The sequence below is a fragment of the Acinonyx jubatus genome, chromosome D3, assembly GCF_027475565.1.
Source record: "Acinonyx jubatus isolate Ajub_Pintada_27869175 chromosome D3, VMU_Ajub_asm_v1.0, whole genome shotgun sequence".
Lineage (NCBI taxonomy): Eukaryota > Metazoa > Chordata > Mammalia > Carnivora > Felidae > Acinonyx > Acinonyx jubatus.
In genome coordinates this window covers 64,372,772-64,392,368 of record NC_069392.1, presented here as the reverse complement: position 1 = coordinate 64,392,368, position 19,597 = coordinate 64,372,772, and the positions used below count along the sequence as shown (strand labels likewise).

Below are 19,597 nucleotides of genomic sequence, written 5' to 3'. Positions count from 1 at the left end.
TTGATCTAAATGATTATATTTGCTAAGCCATGATTCCTCCAGTGTGCCCATTTCTACCACAAGGGTCTCCCTAGACACCTGTTCCTAGACCACTCCTCCCCATGCTGGAGACCCCCCTCCCCCCCCCACTGTGTCTGCCTTCAACTCCTAAGCTTCAGTGGCTGACCTGGTCTCCCTCAGATGTAAGGTTGCTTTAGCTATGTTAACACCTATCTGGTTAATATTTAGTAAGGTTAAGGTCAGACCTTGGAGCAGTCGTTTAGACGATTTCACATGTCAGCTTTGATCTACTACGTGTGTTTTATAGTTCGATTTTAAGAGCTGTGAAAGCAGACTATAGAGGATTTAAATCCACTTCTTTAAAAGTCTGTTATTTACTATATTTGTTTAAATTCCTTCAGGATCTATATTGCTAATTGTTTTAGCAAATGGCACTCTGTAGCCTTGAAATTATAAGCCTTCTAATGTTCTGGGGGGATTGTCAAAGCAGGTTCAAGAAGGAGATTTTAGGGGCACCTGGGTGGCTCAGTTGGTTAAGCATCTGACTCTTGATTTTGGCTCAGGTCATGATCTCACAGTTCCTGGGTTCGAGCCCAGCCTCAGGCTCTGTGCTTACAGCATGGAGCCTACTTGGGATTCCCTCTCTGCCCCATGTGCATTCTCTGTCTCTCAAAATAAATAAATTAAAAAAAAAAAAAGGAGATTTTACTCTAAAGATGAAAGCCTTTTGGAAGGAGGTTGTTAGATAAAAGGAAGGCTGAAAACATTCATATGCATAAAACATTTTGCTATACTTAACAACCTCAAAGATATTTCTGCAAGACTGGCTGTAAGAGGCCCCCCTTGGAAAATCCTGATCTTGAACTTAACCTCCTATCTCAACATATTTCATGCTAATCAGATGTCATAGGTAACTATTTAGCATTTGGAGTCTTTAGCTGAAGAGCCTTAAAACCTTTTCTCTGTTTTCTACCGAAGACCAAAGGGGGCATTTAATGACCAGATCACTCTTGTATATTTATCATCTTGAAACAATAGGTAGAAGAGGTTTTGTTTTGACAGAAGGCATTCCAATGTGGCTAATCTACTGTGGCCTTCTTCTATTTCTTGTTTGGACTGCCTTTGAAGGTTGGAGTGAATTTCCATTCTTACCATGTTTTCTTTCAAACACGCTAACCGTGGATGAAGGGAGGTGGGAGAGCAGTCTCTGAAGGCAGGTTTCAGAGACAAGCACTGCTTCACCTTCAGGGGCAACGTTCTGAGAAGTAGTTCCTCCCAGAATGCTGCCCCCTGAGGCCCAGTCCTGGTGGGGTACCGAGGGCCCGGATGGGATGCCTGGAGCTGCCTGGTGGGATATTCATCTTAAAGTCTTAGGAGCATGTCCTGAACGTCCATGGCTATCCTCAGTAATCCAGTCTCAACCCTGAGTGGGGAGAACGATGTGTAGTTGAGAGGAGACCCACAGGGATGGGCCCATATATCTGACTTGAACAGGGTTTGCTCAGAGGCACGTCTGGTGCTGTTACCAAGTAGAAGAAAGGAATCAGGATACCAGCACATCAAAACATAAGCACATATAAGCAAGACACAATTATGCATGTGATTGTTAATATACACACACGATAGCTATAAAAGGCATAGGTGACTTTTAAACAAAATCTGTACAAAACTGAGCTGTGAGTATAATTTTATTCATATTCTTACCTAGAAATTTGTTATACAAACAATAGGAAAAGAATCCAAGTGATCCCTGAGGAAACTAACAAAATACTCACTTCATTTCAGGGTAACACTTAGTAACAAAAACTGCTTGAAAAAATTAATACCATTTAAATTCGGCCATGTACAAGGCTTTTAGAATGTTCCTATTTACACGCCTGTGTGAGCCCACCAGCAGAAGGTATACGGAGAACACTCCAGCTCCTGTGAAGATGGGCCTGGAGGCATGTCAGAGGCTCTGGTTCACTCAACCACAGCCTGGACTCTTCTCTCCTGGTTTATCTTTGGTTCTGCTTTCGTTTTTGAGTCCTCCTCCCCTGCCCTCCCACAAAGTCTTATTTCACAAATTCCCTAACAAGGGAGATTTCCGTTCGCACGGTGAAGATTTAGTTTTTCCACATGACTCTATGACAGTTGCAAATTCAGGGTTTCAAAAGGCTTTGGTCACAGGGTTGTTAAATCAGAACAATGTTTGTTTTCCTGAGAAAAGGAAGAAGTGGACTTCTCCCTGAAATATTTTAGGTTGGCTTCCCTTCTTCTGTTTATTCCTGCAGCAACCTAAATATTTTGCACTGAGCACTGCAAACCCAAAGGGGGGAAAAACCCTTTAGGATTCCACGGTTTCTCTTTCCGAATCCTCCAAAACACTGAATCCATACAGATTCAGCGGAAGGTAGCGAGTGGCACTTTCTATGGCATCCTCAGTGTGTTTGGTTATAGGATGTTTATAGGACTGATGACTTTAAAATTAAAACAAAGAAAAACAGGAGAACCCTTTACCTTTGGGTTCTGAGTGAGAATATTTTGAGTGTGCAGATAATAATGACTTTTTTTTTCATGAAATTTTTTTTTTTAAAGAAATTCAACAACTTCCAAGCATCCAGAAACAATCTGAACTTAACTTTCAGGCTTTATAACATGTAAAACATCCCAAATGGATTGCAAATTGTGGCGTTAAAGGACCCTTGGATGCTGATAACTTGGTTCTACACATTCCTGGCATTTACAAAATCAACATGTGGATTAAAGTGAAAACAGCTATGCCGAATATTTCATAAAAATGTAACTTTTCTTTAATATCTAGGAACTGGTTAAGCCAGGAACTTCTCTTATTTTACCTCATTGAAAACACAAATGCATTCTCATAAGAAAAAGATAATAAACCTTATCTAAAAAAATCCTTTGCCACGTCCAAGAAAAATAACGTTCCAGAATAATTTTGACTGATAAAATCCCTTTCTCTCTCCTACAGCTGTGTCCGCCTGGAAAGAATCAGCCCATCTCCCGTAAGAGAATCCCACCCACACAGGGCAGGATCCAGGCCATTCTGCTGAGGGGCTGGGGCATGAGCTGTGGGCACTACCACTGTCATGTGTAACTTGTATCGATTTCAAACAAGTCACACTGCTTATCTGAGAATTCTGGGTTGACTTTGACTTTGTGACCATGAATTCCATTCACTTGAGGCTTAGTTGTAGAGCTTAATTTTTAATACTGTTAACATCACGTAGCCTAACCAAACACAAGAATATCAATAAATGTCAATCATTAGCTCTGGTCTCACATCTTCGTTCTGTTGGAGCACTTGACCTTATAAATATATTAGTCTTAGCACCAACGCCCCACCAGGGCACACCATCTGGTCTCTCACATGTTTGGGGATGCTCCTGGAGTCTAAGAGAAAGCTACAAAATGAGCCTAAGAGCAGATCGCCAATGGGTTAGTAGTATGAAAGTCGTTAAAGGCAAAAAACAGCAGTTTGCCAAGACCCTGGGGGTCACCTGGGGCAGTCGGTCAGCCACCCCTTGTGACCATGGCTGTGGGTGGGGTTGCTCTCACAAAGGGCTTTCAACCATCCTTTTTTTCTTGGCTTGTATGTAGAAGATGCGGTTTTCTTCAGGATAAGTGACTTTACTGAGGGGCATCCTGTACATGTTGGCATTTTTCGTGGTCAGCAAGAGGAACAGTAGTGTGGCCAAACAGAAGGGCCAGGTACAAGCTGGCAATCCCGCCTGAAGAGGAAGAGACAAGGCACATGCTCCTCTGAGATCCTGTCACAAAGTACCACCCTTCATCCTATTCTCATTCAGCCCAGGGGGATGCATCCCTGGAGCACTGACCCAGGCTCCACTAATGCCCAAGATGGAGTCCAAGATCCCAGGGCATTTAGCAGGTGAAATGCCCTCATCTGCTTCTTAGGGTGGTCATTTGCCTGTCCACCTTGTACATCTTTCCCTTCCTTTCATACAGTGGGCTTCCTATGCCATAGGGCACCTAGAGATGTCACTTAGCAAGCCGCCAATGTCTCCTGACCCTCATCACAGCCACAGGGCCCTCTTTGCTGAGTTCAGCCTGTGGTGCCGTCTCTCCTCCCAATTTCCACCCAGACTAGTCTTGGACTCTACTGGCTTTCCTTCCTCTTGTTCCAGTTCCCAAATAGATTCTAAGCTCCTTGAGGGGAGGTCCTTCCTCTGGGCTGTTCTTGGCAACTCATGCAGTTCTGAAAGAGAAGGTCAAGGGCAGGACAGTGCTGAAAAGGAAGGAGAAAGAGGGGCAGGAGCCACTAAATGGGAGATGGTTTTGCCTATTAAATAGTTCAGCAGGGGTGGCACCTGGGTGGCTCAGTTGGTTAAGTGTCCGACTTCTGCTCAGGTCACGATCTCACGGTTCACGAGTTTGGGCCCTGCGTCAGGCTCTTTGCTGACAGCTCAGAGCCTGGAGCCTGCTTTGGATTCTGTGACTCCCTCTCTCTCTGCCCCTCACTTGCTCATGGGCTTGGTCTCTCTCTCTCCTTCTCAAAAATAAATAAAACATTAAAAAAATTTTTTAAATACTTAAGCCAGGATGTGAGTCTGAATAAGTCTTACGACTGATGGAGATTTAAAAAAGGACAAGGTGTGGGGCACCTGGGTGGCTCAGTCGGTTAAGCATCCAAGTCTTGATTTCAGCTCAGGTCATGGGATTGAGCCCTAAGTTGGGATTCTCTCTCCCTCTCTCTATGCCCTTCTCCTGCTCTCCTCTCTCTCTCTCTCTCATTCTAACATAAAATTAAAAAAAAAAAATAAAGACAAGGGGTATGAAAAACTAATGGCTTGACCCAAAATAAAAAACAGCACCATCTGGGTCATTAGCCAATTATATTTTTCTCTCTTTCCTGATTTCTCAACCACCACATGGTCTTGGCTTTCTGTTCAAGTAGAAGATATTCTAAGGTCAATTCCCTGACACTCAGAGTTAGAATATGAACTTGATAAATATGTTATACAGCCTAAGTTTCACTTCTTTAAATTATCAATCTGATATTTTTAGCAAGCCTGGTGATTGTAGTTTGGATTATAATTCACGAAGAAGCTACAAGGTGAGTGGGGACAGGCAGGTCCAGGAGATGAGAAAGTAGTGGCTATCACAGCCATGGATCCTGCATGGGACACCACCCAGGGGGACCTTGGGAGGGTTTCCATATCATCAAAAACTGATCAATCATGTTACGACAATGCAAGATTAAAGCAAACTCACCACAGCCATCATGTGTGACAGGCTGACTCCAAGGTAGGCAGTGAACAGGGCTACAAACAAAGGGGAACAACAGCACTTAGTAGGTGCACTTCTCATTACAGGGAAGACTGCCTTCTGGTATAAATCCCCTGGAAAGGAAACTTCCATGTTTTTCTAGCCAGCCCAGCACCCTGGTTATAATTATGAGCTTAGAGCTGGCAGCTCTGGGTTCAAATCCAGACTCCACCACTTAGGAGCTTGGTGGCCTCCATTCTAAGCCTTCACTTTCTCACCTGCACAATAGAGGGAATAGGAATTCCTTTCTCACGGGGTTGGTGTGACACGAAAGCAGGTAATACTTGGGTTTAGCATGCAGTACAAAGCACTCAGTAGGGGTGCCTGCGTGGCTCTGTCGGTTAAGCGCCCGACTTTGGCTCAGGTCATGATCTCGAGGTCCATGGATTTGAGCCCCACATCAGGCTCTTGTGACAGCTCAGATTCGGGAGGCTGCTTCACATTCTGTCTCCCTCTCTCTCTGCCCCTCCCCCGCTCATGCTCTGTCTCTCAAAAATAAATAAACATTAAAAAAAATTTAAAAAGAAGTACTCAGTAAAGGTAGCTTTTCTGTGATTACTATTTGGTTCATGTTACTGCTGATCCTTAAGGAAAAGGCTTTCCATGGCCAATAAACTTCCCTGTTATTTTATCTGAGCATGGTTGGACTAAAATGAAAAGTATGAATGTTTCTTCGGATAGCACGGTTTCTGTACGATCACAAGGATTCTCGTATTGGTTAGAATTCACAGTTAGAAACACTTGTGGTATAAAAAAACAGATGCTAACTCAGAGATCAGTAGAAACGGAACACAAACTTGGGTTTTCTCCCCATAACATTTTTCCAAATACCATTAAGATCGGCATACGGGGTAATGAACTAACATGCTACGTTTTTATTTACTCTGAGCAAGCGCAAATCTTAAAGTAGCAGTTTATCTGTGACCTTCAAAGTGAAACAACAAAAACAAAGCTCTCAAGTAGCTAATCATCAGTTGAAGGGGGGGGGGGGGGCTCAAGAAGGCTCAGGGAAGCCCTTGGGTTTCACCAAGGCAGGCTGCAGAATGACCTTCATAAGCTGGCCACACAGCCACCTGGCCCAGCAGCACTCACCAGTAGGCACACCCACCATCTACTGCCCCAAAGCAGGAGAAATCACACAGCCACCATGGGGCGGGGCAGGAAGTGGGGGCAGAGAGACTCCCTCCCTCATTTACTTTACCACAGACTTCCAACCTTTTATCAATCTTTGGTCTTTTTGTCCTGGTATTTTTGTTCAACAGTATGTCTTTCAACATCTGAATTGTCTCTAGCTAGCGGGAAAGGCGTGTCTTGGAAAGACAAGCTTCAAACCCCAGCTCTGCCATTTAATTGTACAACAAATCCCTGAACTTCGGAATCTGGTTTTATCATTTGTCAAAGGGCAACTTGAAGATGCTCTTTACAGGGAGGAGACGGATCTCACATGCAATCCTGTATTTCCACAAAGAGCAGCTCTCAAACCCATCCCTGTCCCTGGGGGGTGAGATACTGATCTGAGCAGAAGCCAGCAACAGCTTGGGTTGGAAGAGCTTTTTTGTTGGGTTTTGAGAATTTCATTCTTTTTTTTTCTATTTCATTCGTTCATTCACTCACTCACTCATTCAACAAATATTCACCGGCACTTGAGCAAGTACCGGAACATTCTGTCCTTGCTCCCTTGGGCGCCGGCTCTTCTAGGAGATGTTCCCTGAGCACTTGAGACTCATTGCCACTTCTCTCCATTTGATACTTATTACATTTGGAAGGCATTGCTCTGGTTTCTTACTGTTACGCAGTTTCCAGGTGCTCTCCAATTACAAGTCACTTTTCTCCCCATAGTAAGAGAGTCAGACTGCATAACAGTAACTGCCCATCAATTAAGATTTGCTGAATCAGACTGGGAAAGCCTTACGGTAGAGGTGACATTCTGCACACCACAGTTTGTAGGTGATGACTCTGACAGAGCTCTGGGCAGCAGAGGGAGAGGAGAGGCCCCGAGAGCTGAAGGGCCGGCAATGTCCGTCCCCACAGGCCACCGTGTACAAGTCCTACTGTGACAAGCCAAGCATTAAAAGGAGACGAAATGTGTTTACAGTTTGCACTGATAAAATAACAAGACCGAGGAATTCCTTGGTGGGCAGCTTCCAGTGTCGAGGCAGGGAAGGCAGCAGTGCTGGGCCCTGTCAGAGCTTCCCGGGTCCTCTTGCTGATAAGGCCATGTGATCTAATGAAAGAGCAACTCTGTAATGAATGTCCGTTCTTTATTTACTTTGGCTGGCCGAGTCAGTCTTTGGTTTGGCAGGGTCAGGGTGACGTGGGCAAGCTGGAACTTGCTGTTACGTTTTCCATGTGAGATTTACCTTACAGGAGGGGGCTGGAGGTCTGCCTCAAAACTTTATGTCCAAAGAGGGAAAGGATGGCCAGTACCTAGTGTGGATGAAACGTGCCCTCTCACACACCACTGGTGGCAGGGGAAAGCGGGATGGCCCCTGGGGGAAGGCATCTATTGAACGTGGCATCTACTGAAGTTAAACTTGGCAGAGCTAGGACGTGGCAGAGGGTCTGGGTTCTCAACTAATTCAGTACGTTGCCTCATCCATTACGCTACGCCATTAAAGAAAATCTGACCTGTCCGAAGGAAGGTAGGCGTGATAGGCACAGTCACGGCCCCCAAAGACGTTCATGCTCTAATCCCCAGAACCCGTGAATATGTTACCTTATCTGTCAAAAGGAGCTTTGCAGCTGTGATTATGTTAATGATCTTGAGACCGGGAGATGAGTGTGGGTTATCCAAGTGGACCCAAAGTAACCCGAGGTCCTTATAAGAGGGAGGCAAAAAAGTTACACTGAGGGAGCAGGAGGGAGTCTTTTTACACTCTGCTTTATACTCTTCTGTATTTATCAATTTTTTTTTTGGTACCATAAGCCCATACTACTTTACTTCTATAGTGAAGAAAATAATGAAGATATTCCTGCTTTGAGGAAACCCATCTGCTAACATCTTGGCCTCATCCCTTTCCACAGTCTGTCAAGATCTCAGCAACAACTCGTGTGACCAAAAACAGTTTCTGCTTGAGCTTGAAGGATGTACTCAGGCTGTCCCCATGCTGGCCCCGACCATCCAGTCAGATTGCCTCCACCAACAGGACTTCCTTCTCTCAATTTTAGGACATACAGAAAAGCCACTGTGTCTAGGAGATGCTTCTTTTTTTTTTTTTTTTTTTTTAATTTATTTTTAATGTTTATTTATTTTTGAGAGAGAGAGACAGAGTGAGAACAGAGAAAGGGCAGAGAGAGAGGGAGAGACAGAATCCAAAGCAGGTTCCAGGCTCTGAGCTGTCAGCACAGAGCCCGACGCAGGGCTCAAACCCATGAACCGTGAGATCGTGACCTGAGACGAAGTGGGGCACTTAACCAATTGAGCCACTCAGGCGCCCCTAGGAGGTGCTTCTTGATGATTCTGCACTGTCATGTGCCCCCAGGGAATCTGGTACTGCAGATGTGTCCTTGTTCTGTCATAGATATCATATGGTCTCCAGTGGGCTTGCTCTCACCCACCTGGCTTCTGCCCTTGACCATAACACTCTCTGTGCACAGGAATTTCTGGATCTAAAGTTGCTAACCCCCTAGGTCTTTCCAGTACTGTCTGGGAGGAAGTTTAGATACATCATATCCGGCCATGGCCATGTGGGTTTCATGAGTGTTTAATATGTATTTTCTACCACCGCCCACACAGAAACATAAATGTAAGCCCCTTGAACAAAGACTTGAAATCTCAGGGCGTCTGGCTCAGTTGGTGAAGTGTCGGACCCTTGGTTTTGGCTCAGGTCACGATCTCATCGTTTGTGGGATCGAGGCCCGTGTTGGGCTCAGTGCTGACAGCATAGAACCTGCTTGGGATTCTCTCTCTCTCTCTCTCTCTCTCTCTCAAAAATAAACTTAAAAAAAAAAAAAGATTTGAAATCTCAAAGAATCTCACAGTAAAGCTTCTAACCTGGCCTACCTCAGGTGACACGTAATCAGTTTTCTCCTTTGCCCTAACCTTATGAACAAATATGGGAAAATGAGCAAAAAGTTTGACAGGACTAGTTGGTGAAACAGCTGTGTACTATAAGGAAATTGGCAAAATGACATGTAAAGTGGCAACACGACAACAATCTGAGATTTTTTAACTTCACTACAGCATCAGAAAATAAAAATTGAGTGAGGCCTTAGAAATCCTTGGTCCTGCTTCCTGCCCAGTGCAGGAATCCATTCCACATTCTCTGCCTGACATGTGGTCTACCCTTTTATTTTATTATCTTATTTTTTTTAATTGGGGTATCATTGACATACAATATTATATTAGTTTCAAGTGTACAACATAGTGTTTCCATCTTTGCATACATCGTGAGATGCTCACCTCAGTAAAGTCACCGTCCATCACTGCACAAAGTTAATACAATATCATTGACTAGATTCCTCATGTTGTATATTACACCCCCCATGACTTATTTATTTTATAACTGGAAGTTTGTACTTCCCTTTATCCATTTATGCTCCTAATCCACCTCCTCTCTGGCAACCACCAATCTGTTCTCTATACTTATGGGCCTGGGTTTTGCTTTGTTTTGTGTTTTTAGATTCCACCTGTAAGTGACATCATATGATATTTGTCTTTCTCTGACTTGTTTCATTTAGCATAATTCCCTCAAGGTCTACCCATGTTGTTACAAGTGGCAAGATTTCATCCTTTTTATGGCTGAGTAGTATTCCATTACTGTGTGTGTATGTGGTCCACCAATTTAATAGCGGTGTAGGTAACTTGGATTGATTAATCTGGTGATAAACTGACTCTACACAAGTATTTCCATTATATTACAGATAATTTCTGCACATTCCATCCTTCCCCAGTATCACCCAGGGATACCCCAGTATCCCTACACTCTAATACATTATCTTACTTTTTACTTCATATTGAATTAGGGATGCCAGAGGCTCTGGGCGAATATGTCTCCACTTTACAAGGGCCTGAGAAATCCGTTAGCTTTTCAAATCTATATCACTTGAGGTGTGTTCTCTTAAAGGCCTGAATGCTGCCACTGGGAACAGAGTAGGGTAGGGGAATTACAGAAGTTGTTACCAAATGTAGATTCCGGGCTTGAATTTACCCTAATTGACTGGATGCCCTTCAGCACATCACTTCACCTCTCTGGCCTCAGAACCCCAGTAGTAAAATGAGAAGGAAGGTGTGGGGATCTCCAGAACCATCTGGCTCTGACAGGAGGAGTCTGGCTGGAATATGGGGGTCCGAACGGATGAATACAGCGGGTCTGAAAATGCGGTCCCCGGAGGAATAGCATCAGTGCCACCTGGCCCTCGTTAGAGACGCCAACTCCTCCCCCGCCTCTAACGACGAATCAGGGACTGGGGAAGGGGGGCAGCCATCTTTGTTTTAACAAGACTTCCAGGTGATCCTGACACTCCCCGAAGTGTGAGAACAGCTGGTTCCTGTGATTCTCAAAGGGCCACATGTAGTCCTGCCTGACTCACCAGGAGAGATGGCTCTGTGTTTAGCTTGACTCATTTTATTACTGTTTCTTGGGTCAACGACTAGTATGAAGAACATAGCTGTTTCTTGGGTCAACGACTAGTATGAAGAACATAGGACGAGTCAAGTTTCTATCCCCCAACACATACATAAGGCAAATGTTTAATATGGCTCAACAGGCTCTCCTGTCTTCACGATAACCCATGAGGAGGGCCCAGCAGGGCTTAATCCTCCCAGAGAGAGGAAGCCACCTGCCCTGCTCACATACGCAGAAAGCCGGGGCCCAAACTGGAACCCTTGCCCCAGTTCCTGACATAGTCATATCTTACTGTTTGGGCTGATCCCATGGTTATGAGCGAGCCTCCCTCCGAGGTACAGTATACTCACCGCAGGCAAGAGCCAGCAGGTGGGTTTGCCAGGTCAGTGCCATGAACATCCCTCCCATTGCAATGCAGGCCAGAGAGCTGTTGAAACCCCAGAGTCCAAAGTATATGTTCTCAAATGGCGCTGAAAGACTGAGTCCTGTTAGGTAAGACAGAAGGAGTCACAGCTGTGGACAAAAGGCAGCATGCTCTGGAAGGAGGTTAGGGGTGGGGGAGGCACCAAGGGAGTTCTTGGAAGCAGAGCTCTCAAGAAAGGTCTGGAGCATGGAAGACGCCGGAGGGGGTGCATGCAGTGGAGGAGGTGCTCGATATCCCATTGCCCGTCTCAGGCTTACCTGCCGCTATCCCCAGCAGCGACCCGATGGCAGCGTGCAGGCACATGAGCGGGGAGGAGAGCAGAATGGCGCCCAGGAAAATGCCCCCCGACCACGGGTTATCGCAGCCGTAGATCTGACCGACACCCACGGGCAGGGATTTCAATAGCTGCAAAGCCATTTAGAGAAGGAGGTCATTAAAACAGCTGAACAGACACCTACAAACACATACAAGGCAATGGTAGAGTGGGCTTGTCTTTTGAGATCAGTGTGACTAATTTTTTTATTTTTTTAATTAAAAATTTTTTTTAATTTTAGAGAGAGAGAGTGTGTGCAAGTGGGGGAGAGGGGCAGAGGGAGGAAGAGAGAATCTTAAGCAGGCTCCACGCTCAGCACGGAGCCTCACGGGGGCTCCAGCCAAATCCATGACCCCGGGATCAGGACCTGACCCGAAATCAAGAGCCGGGTGCTCAACCAACTGGCTCACCCAGGTACCATCACCCTACCCCCACCCCCCGCCTTTTTAAAAATTCTCTCTCTTTACAGAAAAACCTCACACTTTTGCTTTATCCCAAAAGATGCACCAGCCCATACCTGCTGCACACTGAGCACACCTTCCTAGAACCCCCTTCACTCTGGGGCTCTGTTGCTGCACTGACATGGTGGCTTTGGCTGCTAAGCTCCCAGGTGGAGTCACTGCCCCACAGCTTACACTTGTGTTGCTTTTAACTGTCCATTGGTTCTCAGGCCTAATACATCAGTGCACACTGTGGTCAATAGGAGTACTATTGCTCCCTTGCAATTGGGTTAAGGCCAGAGACCCAGAGTCGGGTTCTCTTATCCATAATTCAGAAGCAATTATCAGCAAGTTCATGAATCAGGACCCTATTGACACTTCTGCTGTTAATGAGAACATGTATTTATTTAAACCAGAATATCCTTAGCTTATTCCAGTTATCAACAACTGCCAGTCAGTGCAAAAAAACCCCACAAAAATACATGTAAATGTCATGTAAATTTACACGTAATACATGTAAATTTCTACTTTCTGGCCGAGGCCTGAATTCAGCTCATGTGTTCACAGAATGGCAGTTTTCGGGAAGGGACAGGGTTTGATTTAAGCTAACAAATGTGAATAGCATTTTATAGCAACACATTCGGTAGGTCCAGGATAGGCATAATTAGCCACACTAGGTTCCTTTGTGACCAAGACCATTTACTGAAAGATGCCTTCCCATCTTGCTCCCCCCGTCTTCTCTAGGTCACATGTATACCTTCTGGGGGCCTTGGGGAAGCAGTGACTCTGACACAGGGGGCTCTGCCTCGGCACGGGGAACTGCCCTCCCCCTTCATGCGTTAGGCTGGAACTAATGCTGGCTTCCAAATGCTGCATCAGTCCTTGCTCAGAGCACGGGACCATACTGTCAGTTTGAGTCTATCCTAAGATGGACCTTAACATTTCCAGCCCACACTGGATCTTCATGTCTACGCGAAATCATTTCCTGTTTCTCTAGAGCAGGGAACTTGATGCGGGCAAAGACTACTTGGGCTTTCATCTCAGAACCGGACAGCAGAACTATCCCCTGGGTAGCCCGGGAGGCGGAATCTGGGTGAGATGGGAAATAAGGGTGCTGATGTTGGGGCGGTAGTTCATAGTGAGAAGAGCAAGACCCTTACCTCTGCGGATCAGCACTATCCAGCAGGACTTCCACGGAGGTGGAATATTCCATATGTGTGCTGCCCAATACGTGTGCCTACTGAGCACCTGAAATGTGGCTAGTGAGGCTAAGAAACCGAATTTTTAGTTTCATTTAATTGTAATGAATTTCAAATTTAAATTAAAATAGCCACATGGGGATAATGGCTACTATGTTGGACAGGGACATTTTAGATAGATTACTTAACATTATTTATAATATTTTTCACAGGGGATTCGAATAAACATTTGATTTTCTTTTTGGGTTATTTCCAAACGCTCCTATTTATTTTCTGGGCAAGAATGTACAGAAAAGCCTGCCTGAGATCTTCACATGTTTTGATCGCTCAGCAAGGAGGACAGCAAATGGGGTTTCATAACCTGATAGTGGGAAAGCCAGTCTTTTTCACATCATAAAAGGTGGTAGTTTTCTTCTGATTTAAAAAAAAAGTGTTTTTTAATGTTTATTTATTTCTGAGAGAGAGAAAGACACACACAGAGTGTGAGCAGGGGAGGAGCAGAGAGAGAGAGAGACACAGAATCCAAAGCAGGCTCCAGGCTCTGAGCTGTCAGCACAGAGCCCAACCCGGGGCTCGAACTCACAAGCTGTGAGATCATGACCTGAGCTGAAGTCGGATGCCCAACTGACTGAGCCACCCAGGCGCCCCTCTTCTGATTTTAAGTGTTCTCTTGTTTTTAATAGTCAAGAAACCTTAAACAGAGTTATTAAATAAACACCAACAGGAAGAGCTGGAATGTGATTTGGGTTAACCAGGTTTTTAATTTATTTTTATTATTATTTTTTAATGTTTATTTTTGAGAGAGAGAGAGAGAAAGAGAGAGAGAGAGAGAGCATAAGCACAAATGGGGGAGGAGCAGAGCAAGAGGGAGACAGAGAATCCCAAGCAGGCTCCACGCTGTCAACACAGAGCTTGATGTGGGGGTTGAACTCACAAACTGTGAGCCAAAATCAAGTAACAGATACTTAACCAACTGAGCCACCCAGGCACCCCTGGGTCAACCAGATTTTTTAAAAAGGTGCTCTCTTTGTGCACATCTGTAAAGAGATACATAGAATACATCTTATGATAGCAGTTCTCAAACTCTGGCCTACATCACCGTTATTTGGGAAGCTTGTTAATACAGGCTCCCAGACTCTATTCCCAGAGATTAGGATTTAGAGAGTCTGAGATGGGGCTTGTACTGGTATTTAAAAAGGAAACAAACAATGATTCTGATGCCTACCAAAGCTTGAGAACCATGAATTATTGTACATATTCTATCAGATCTGCCAAATGAAAAAGCAGAATAGAGAGGTTCTGTAATGAGATCTAATGGAAGGAACAAATTCTTTTGATCAGGGGAGCCAGATCATGGAAGCCTTAACTCCAGGCTGGAGGCCTTGCCTCAAAGGATGGCCCCCAACACACCCACCCAAAGTTTGAAACAGTCTTTGACTCCGACTTTGAAACAGAGCTATACTCTGGAGTGGATTTTGGGAAAAGAGGAGGAAAAGTTAGCTTTGAGCAGTCATTTAAAAGACCCCTTAGAGGGGTGCCTGGGTGGCTTAGTTGGTTAAGTGTCTGACTCTTGACTTTGGCTCAGGTCATGGTCTCACAGTTTGTGGGTTTGAGCCCTATGTAGGGCTCTGCACTGACAGACAGTGGGGAGCCTGCTTAGGGTTCTCTCTCTCTCTCCCTCTCTGTGCCCCTCCCCCACTCTCTTTCTTTCAAAATAAATAAATAAACATTAAAAAAAAAAACCCTTAGAACAGGGGTGCCTGGGTGGCTCAGTTGGTTGAGTGTCCAACTTCAGCTCAGGTCATGATCTCGTGGTCTCTGAGTTTGAGGCCCACATCAGGCTCTGTGCTGACAGCTCAGAGCCTTGAGCTTACTTCAGATTCTGTGTCTCCCTCTTTCTCTCTGCCCCTTCCCTGCTCATGCTCTGTCTCGCTCTCAAATATAAACATTAAAAAAAAAATTAAAAAAAATCCCCAAACCCCAGAACAAAGAAAAAAGAGACAAAAACCAAAAAACCCAAAAAACAAAAAACCCGATGCAAATACAGAGAGCAAAATGGTGGTTACCAGAGGGAGGTGAGTGGGGAGACGGGTGAAGTAGGTGGAAGGAATTAAGAGTACTCTTATCCTGATCAGCACTGAGTAATGTATAGAATTGCTGAATCATTATATTGTACACTTGAAACTAATATAACACTGTATGTTAACTATACTTCAATAACAATAATACACAAACCCTTAGAGCCCAAAGCTTTGGAGCAGGACAAATGGTTCAGAGGGCAAGATGAAGACAGCAAGGCCACCCTAGAGCTGAGTCTCCATAAGGCTCTGATGCCCAAGAACAATTAGCCTGGAGGACACAGAGTCTTTCAGAGCCAGGCAGGAATGTGAGAAGACGGTATACCTTACCTGCAGGGCACTGAGGTCAGTCCAGGTGACATTGGGAACCTCGGTTATAGGTTTGAACAGTTTGCCTGGGAAGAACGGATTGTAATGTCCCGTGGCCGAAAGGTACATTGACAACGCCATGTTGAAGGGCAGGGTGAAGACGGGGAGGTCCCATTTGCAGAACAAGGAGTTCAGTGCGCTTGAGAAAACTGGACTAATGACAACAGCAACAACCACAGAACAGAATGGAAGAACGTGCATGTGACAAGTCAGTTGACACTGAATCTCTACACCATGGAGGGGTTTTGTCTCCTGGGCAAATATGTCCCTAAAGTACTATTTCAACAAACTTTTCATGGTGGGGGGGTGGGGGGAAGATAACCGAAAAATCAAAATGAAACAAAAAAATAAACACACGTGGAATAAACCCTGTCAGAGAATAATTCTTACACAAGGTCAAAAATGAATGCTTTGCTTACTTGGTTTTGAAAAATTATATTCTGGGGTTTCTCACAGTGACTTATGAAATCCAGGTTTTAGAAATATTTTTGAAGTATTTTAGCATGAAGTAAAATACTGTCTACACGGTTAAAGCCCCCCTGTGTCACCCACTTGATCATATGCCCCTCCCTCCCCACCAGAGGCGACCACCATCTTGAATTTCCAGATCATCTTTGTGTTTACTATATCTGTTTTTGAAGAAGAGAAACAATTGTCCAAGGGAGGATATAAGGTGGTGTGGGCTTGGAGGAAGAAGATTGGGATGGAGGATGGGGGCAGCAGCTTTAGCAGTTCGTGACCTTTGGCAAGGAACTACTCCTCCATTTCCTTGTCTGTAGCCTGGGGGACTGGATTAGATTAGATGGTCTCTGGGCCTCTTTTGTGCTCTCCCGTATTGGCCCATCACTAAGGTCAAGAGCTCCCGGTTATGGGAAAGGGTGTGGGGAGCACTACAGGGGACAACTTCCGTCCTCCAGCCAGTTCTTCAGAACTGGTCAGAAATTACTTCCTGGACAGGTTGGCTCTACCAGCAAGTTCTCTCCCACACACCTGTGGTTGAAGCCAGGGTGGGTGGCCCGGCAGACACTGTCCTTAGTGGGCCACACTTCTCATTTGTGTGGATATCAGTGTTTTATATCCTAAATCTGTCGTAATAAGAAGGAAATGTTTGCTTCCAACAAAGGGGGGAGGAGGTTTAAGGAACTAGTGTGAAGGATTGAAGGATTTAGGTTTAAACAAAAAAAAGGAACTGAATTCAGTAAATAAATTTTTTGAAGGTAGCAGGGACAGGTGGGTAGGGAGAGTTCATATAGACACACACATAGAGTGGTTCTCAAAGTGTAGTTCCTGGATCAGTCACATCACCAGGCAACTAGTTAGAGATGCAAATCTTTAGACTCCATCACACACATACATATTTATATATATATATATATATAATATTTATATATAATATAATATATAATAACATTTACCATTTTAACCATTTTAAAGGGTGCGGTTCACTTGCATTAAGCACATTCACATTGTTGTGTAACCATCCCTATTGTCCATTCATACAACATTTTCCATCTTGCAAAACTGAAACTCTGTACCCATTGAACACTAACTCCCCATTCTCTCTTGGCCCTATACATGTTTTTTTTAAGGCATTTTGAAAACCAGGTATAACTTACCAAGTCATGGACATAGCAGACACAGGGAATAACAGCCACCAGAAATAGTTGCCCTTGTCTGAAAAGACAGCCATGAGTATTCCCACCAGGGTGCCGTTGTAGCCCTGCAGCCCGGCTGCAATTGCTGACCTGCGGGCAAGAGGCACAGCATGGACATTGGAAAGTTGTTATTTCTTCTGTATCATTAAGGGCCTCTGACCTGCATCATTAAGGGCCTCAGAGCTCTTATGTGAGACTTTCCTAATTCTGACATTCTTGGTTAGAGGTGTAAGATTGTCGAATTGTAAATTCACTTCTGTAGCATCTGTGACCTTATAAACATTAATCTTCCAGCTCAGCATACATTTTCATCTTCCTGCACCTCTACTTGGTCGTCTCCAAATATCCATTTTCAAGTTATTGCAATGAAAAACAATTACCTTTCCTGGGCAGGGTACTCCATTTACGTGCACATTTAGCACCGAATTCTTTATGCTTCTCAGCATTTCACCTCACTTCTGAAGGTTGTCCTATTGGCAATTTTCTACTCCTGACCCAAATGGTTCCCGTTTCATAATTGAGGGCACTAGAAGCCCTAAGTGAGAAATAGAACAGCTTCTACAGAATAAGCCCCAAGGCTGACAAGCCAGGCCCCCTAGGGCTCTAAGAGCTGACATCTCACACCACGAAGGGCTGAGTTAAAGGATGAAGTCATTGGGTCACCGGGTGCAAAGATGGTGGAGTGAGTATGTGAGGTTAGGTGCAGGGTCCGAAGGAAGGTGACATAGCCAGAGGCCACACTACAGGGGTTGTTTGGGTGGTGTGAGAGCTTTAGCGGGGGCAGTAGGTACCAGTACAACAGCAAGGTGGTATCGCTTACACTCACCTGGGTAGAGCATGAGAGGAGGGACTCTCTGTCCAATGTCCTTGGTCTCCCCTAACTAATCTATCAGGACAGGTAGAAAGTGATGGGCTTTGTACTGGTTTAACCCCAGAAGTGATACTGTCTTCTAGAATTTGGGACTATACATGAGGACGGTGGACAGCTATGCAAAAACTCATCTTCTAATAAGGGACTTGGAGACTTGATGCTTGACTGCCATTGCTTTAATGGCAACGTCTGCAAGTTGCAGAATGCCATACTTAAGGCAGCAGGAAGATGTGGATTCGCTTAACACAGGATTGCCATTTTAATGCGGTCCTTTGGGACTGAAGAGAGTAAAAGAGATTTGAAAATCAACACGTGTAAATATGGCTTGATTTTTAAATAACACCTGATAAGGAAAATGTGTCATTTTCCACTTGAACAAAACAATGAAGGAATAGTTGATATGGCGCAGTCTTGGACCACACCTCCATACTGAATAGACTGTTTCCTGATGTGCGTTGGAATAGGACTGAACGTAAGCTATGGAGAACAAATCAGGCTCTTTGGACCTGATGGGAGAGTGGAACTTTTTCTGATTCTTTTTCTGGTTAGCTCCTTAGGTAATTTATGGTAAGTGTTATAAGAGTTGAGTCATTACAATGACCATCCACTGGTGCTTATGCATTGATCCTGGACATCTAGAAGACCAGTGGCCTCCCTGATAAAACTAGGAAGTCAGGAGCTGTCTTCTCCCATTGTAGAAGTCAGCTTATCACTTCTTCAATGACAGATCAATTTATAAAGTACATGCTATTTTTGAGTCGAGTATGAGATCGAGCCCTGAGCTGGGCTCTGTGCTGCCAGCGTGCAGCCTGCTTGGGATTCTCTCTCTCTCCTTCTCTCTCTGCTCCTCCCCCACTTGCCTGCTCTTTCTTTCTCTCTCTCTCTCTCTCAAAATAAATAAGTAAACTTAAAAATGTATGTGCTATTTTTAACCTAACACGTAGTTGAGAAAACACACAAACACTTCGTAAGTCAGAACTTACTAACTTGGAATTTGTGATTATTCATCTTTCTAGAAACTGAGCTAACCTTTACACTGTCTATAAAGAATGAATTTGCTAAACTAAGCATGGAAACAAGATATAATGGAATTAGTGGAATTTTTTAAGCCATCAAGACTTTTTTTTTTAATTTTTTTTTTTTTTTTTTTTTAGTTTATTTTTGGCAGAAACAGCATGCGAGCATGAGCTGGGGAGGGGCAGAGAGAGAGAGGGAGACACAGAATCTGAAGCAGGCTCCAAGCTCTGAGCCGTCAGCACAGAGCCCGACACAGAGCTTGAACTCACGAACTGTGAGATCATGACCTGGGCTGAAGTTGGACACTTAACCGACTGAGCCACTCAGGCGCCCCCCAACTTTTTTTTTTTAATTTTAAGCCATCAAGACTTTTTA

General features: G+C 44.5%; 1 protein-coding gene across 9 annotated transcripts in view; it reads right to left on the bottom strand.

The window, feature by feature from the left end:
• Positions 1-1,670: 1,670 nt before the first annotated feature.
• Positions 1,671-19,597, bottom strand: part of LOC106972961 (urea transporter 1) — a 53,512-nt gene continuing 35,585 nt past the window's right edge. For 8 of the 9 annotated variants that reach the window (XM_053205530.1, XM_053205531.1, XM_027068887.2 and 5 more), the window contains 6 exons: positions 17,296-17,424; positions 15,641-15,833; positions 11,538-11,685; positions 11,207-11,341; positions 5,236-5,285; positions 1,671-3,731 (listed from right to left, as the gene is read on the bottom strand). In XM_053205530.1, the coding sequence (XP_053061505.1) occupies positions 3,555-3,731; positions 5,236-5,285; positions 11,207-11,341; positions 11,538-11,685; positions 15,641-15,833; positions 17,296-17,424 (832 nt within the window). In that variant the 3' untranslated portion in view covers positions 1,671-3,554. The other variant, XM_053205532.1, reaches the window with a different exon arrangement.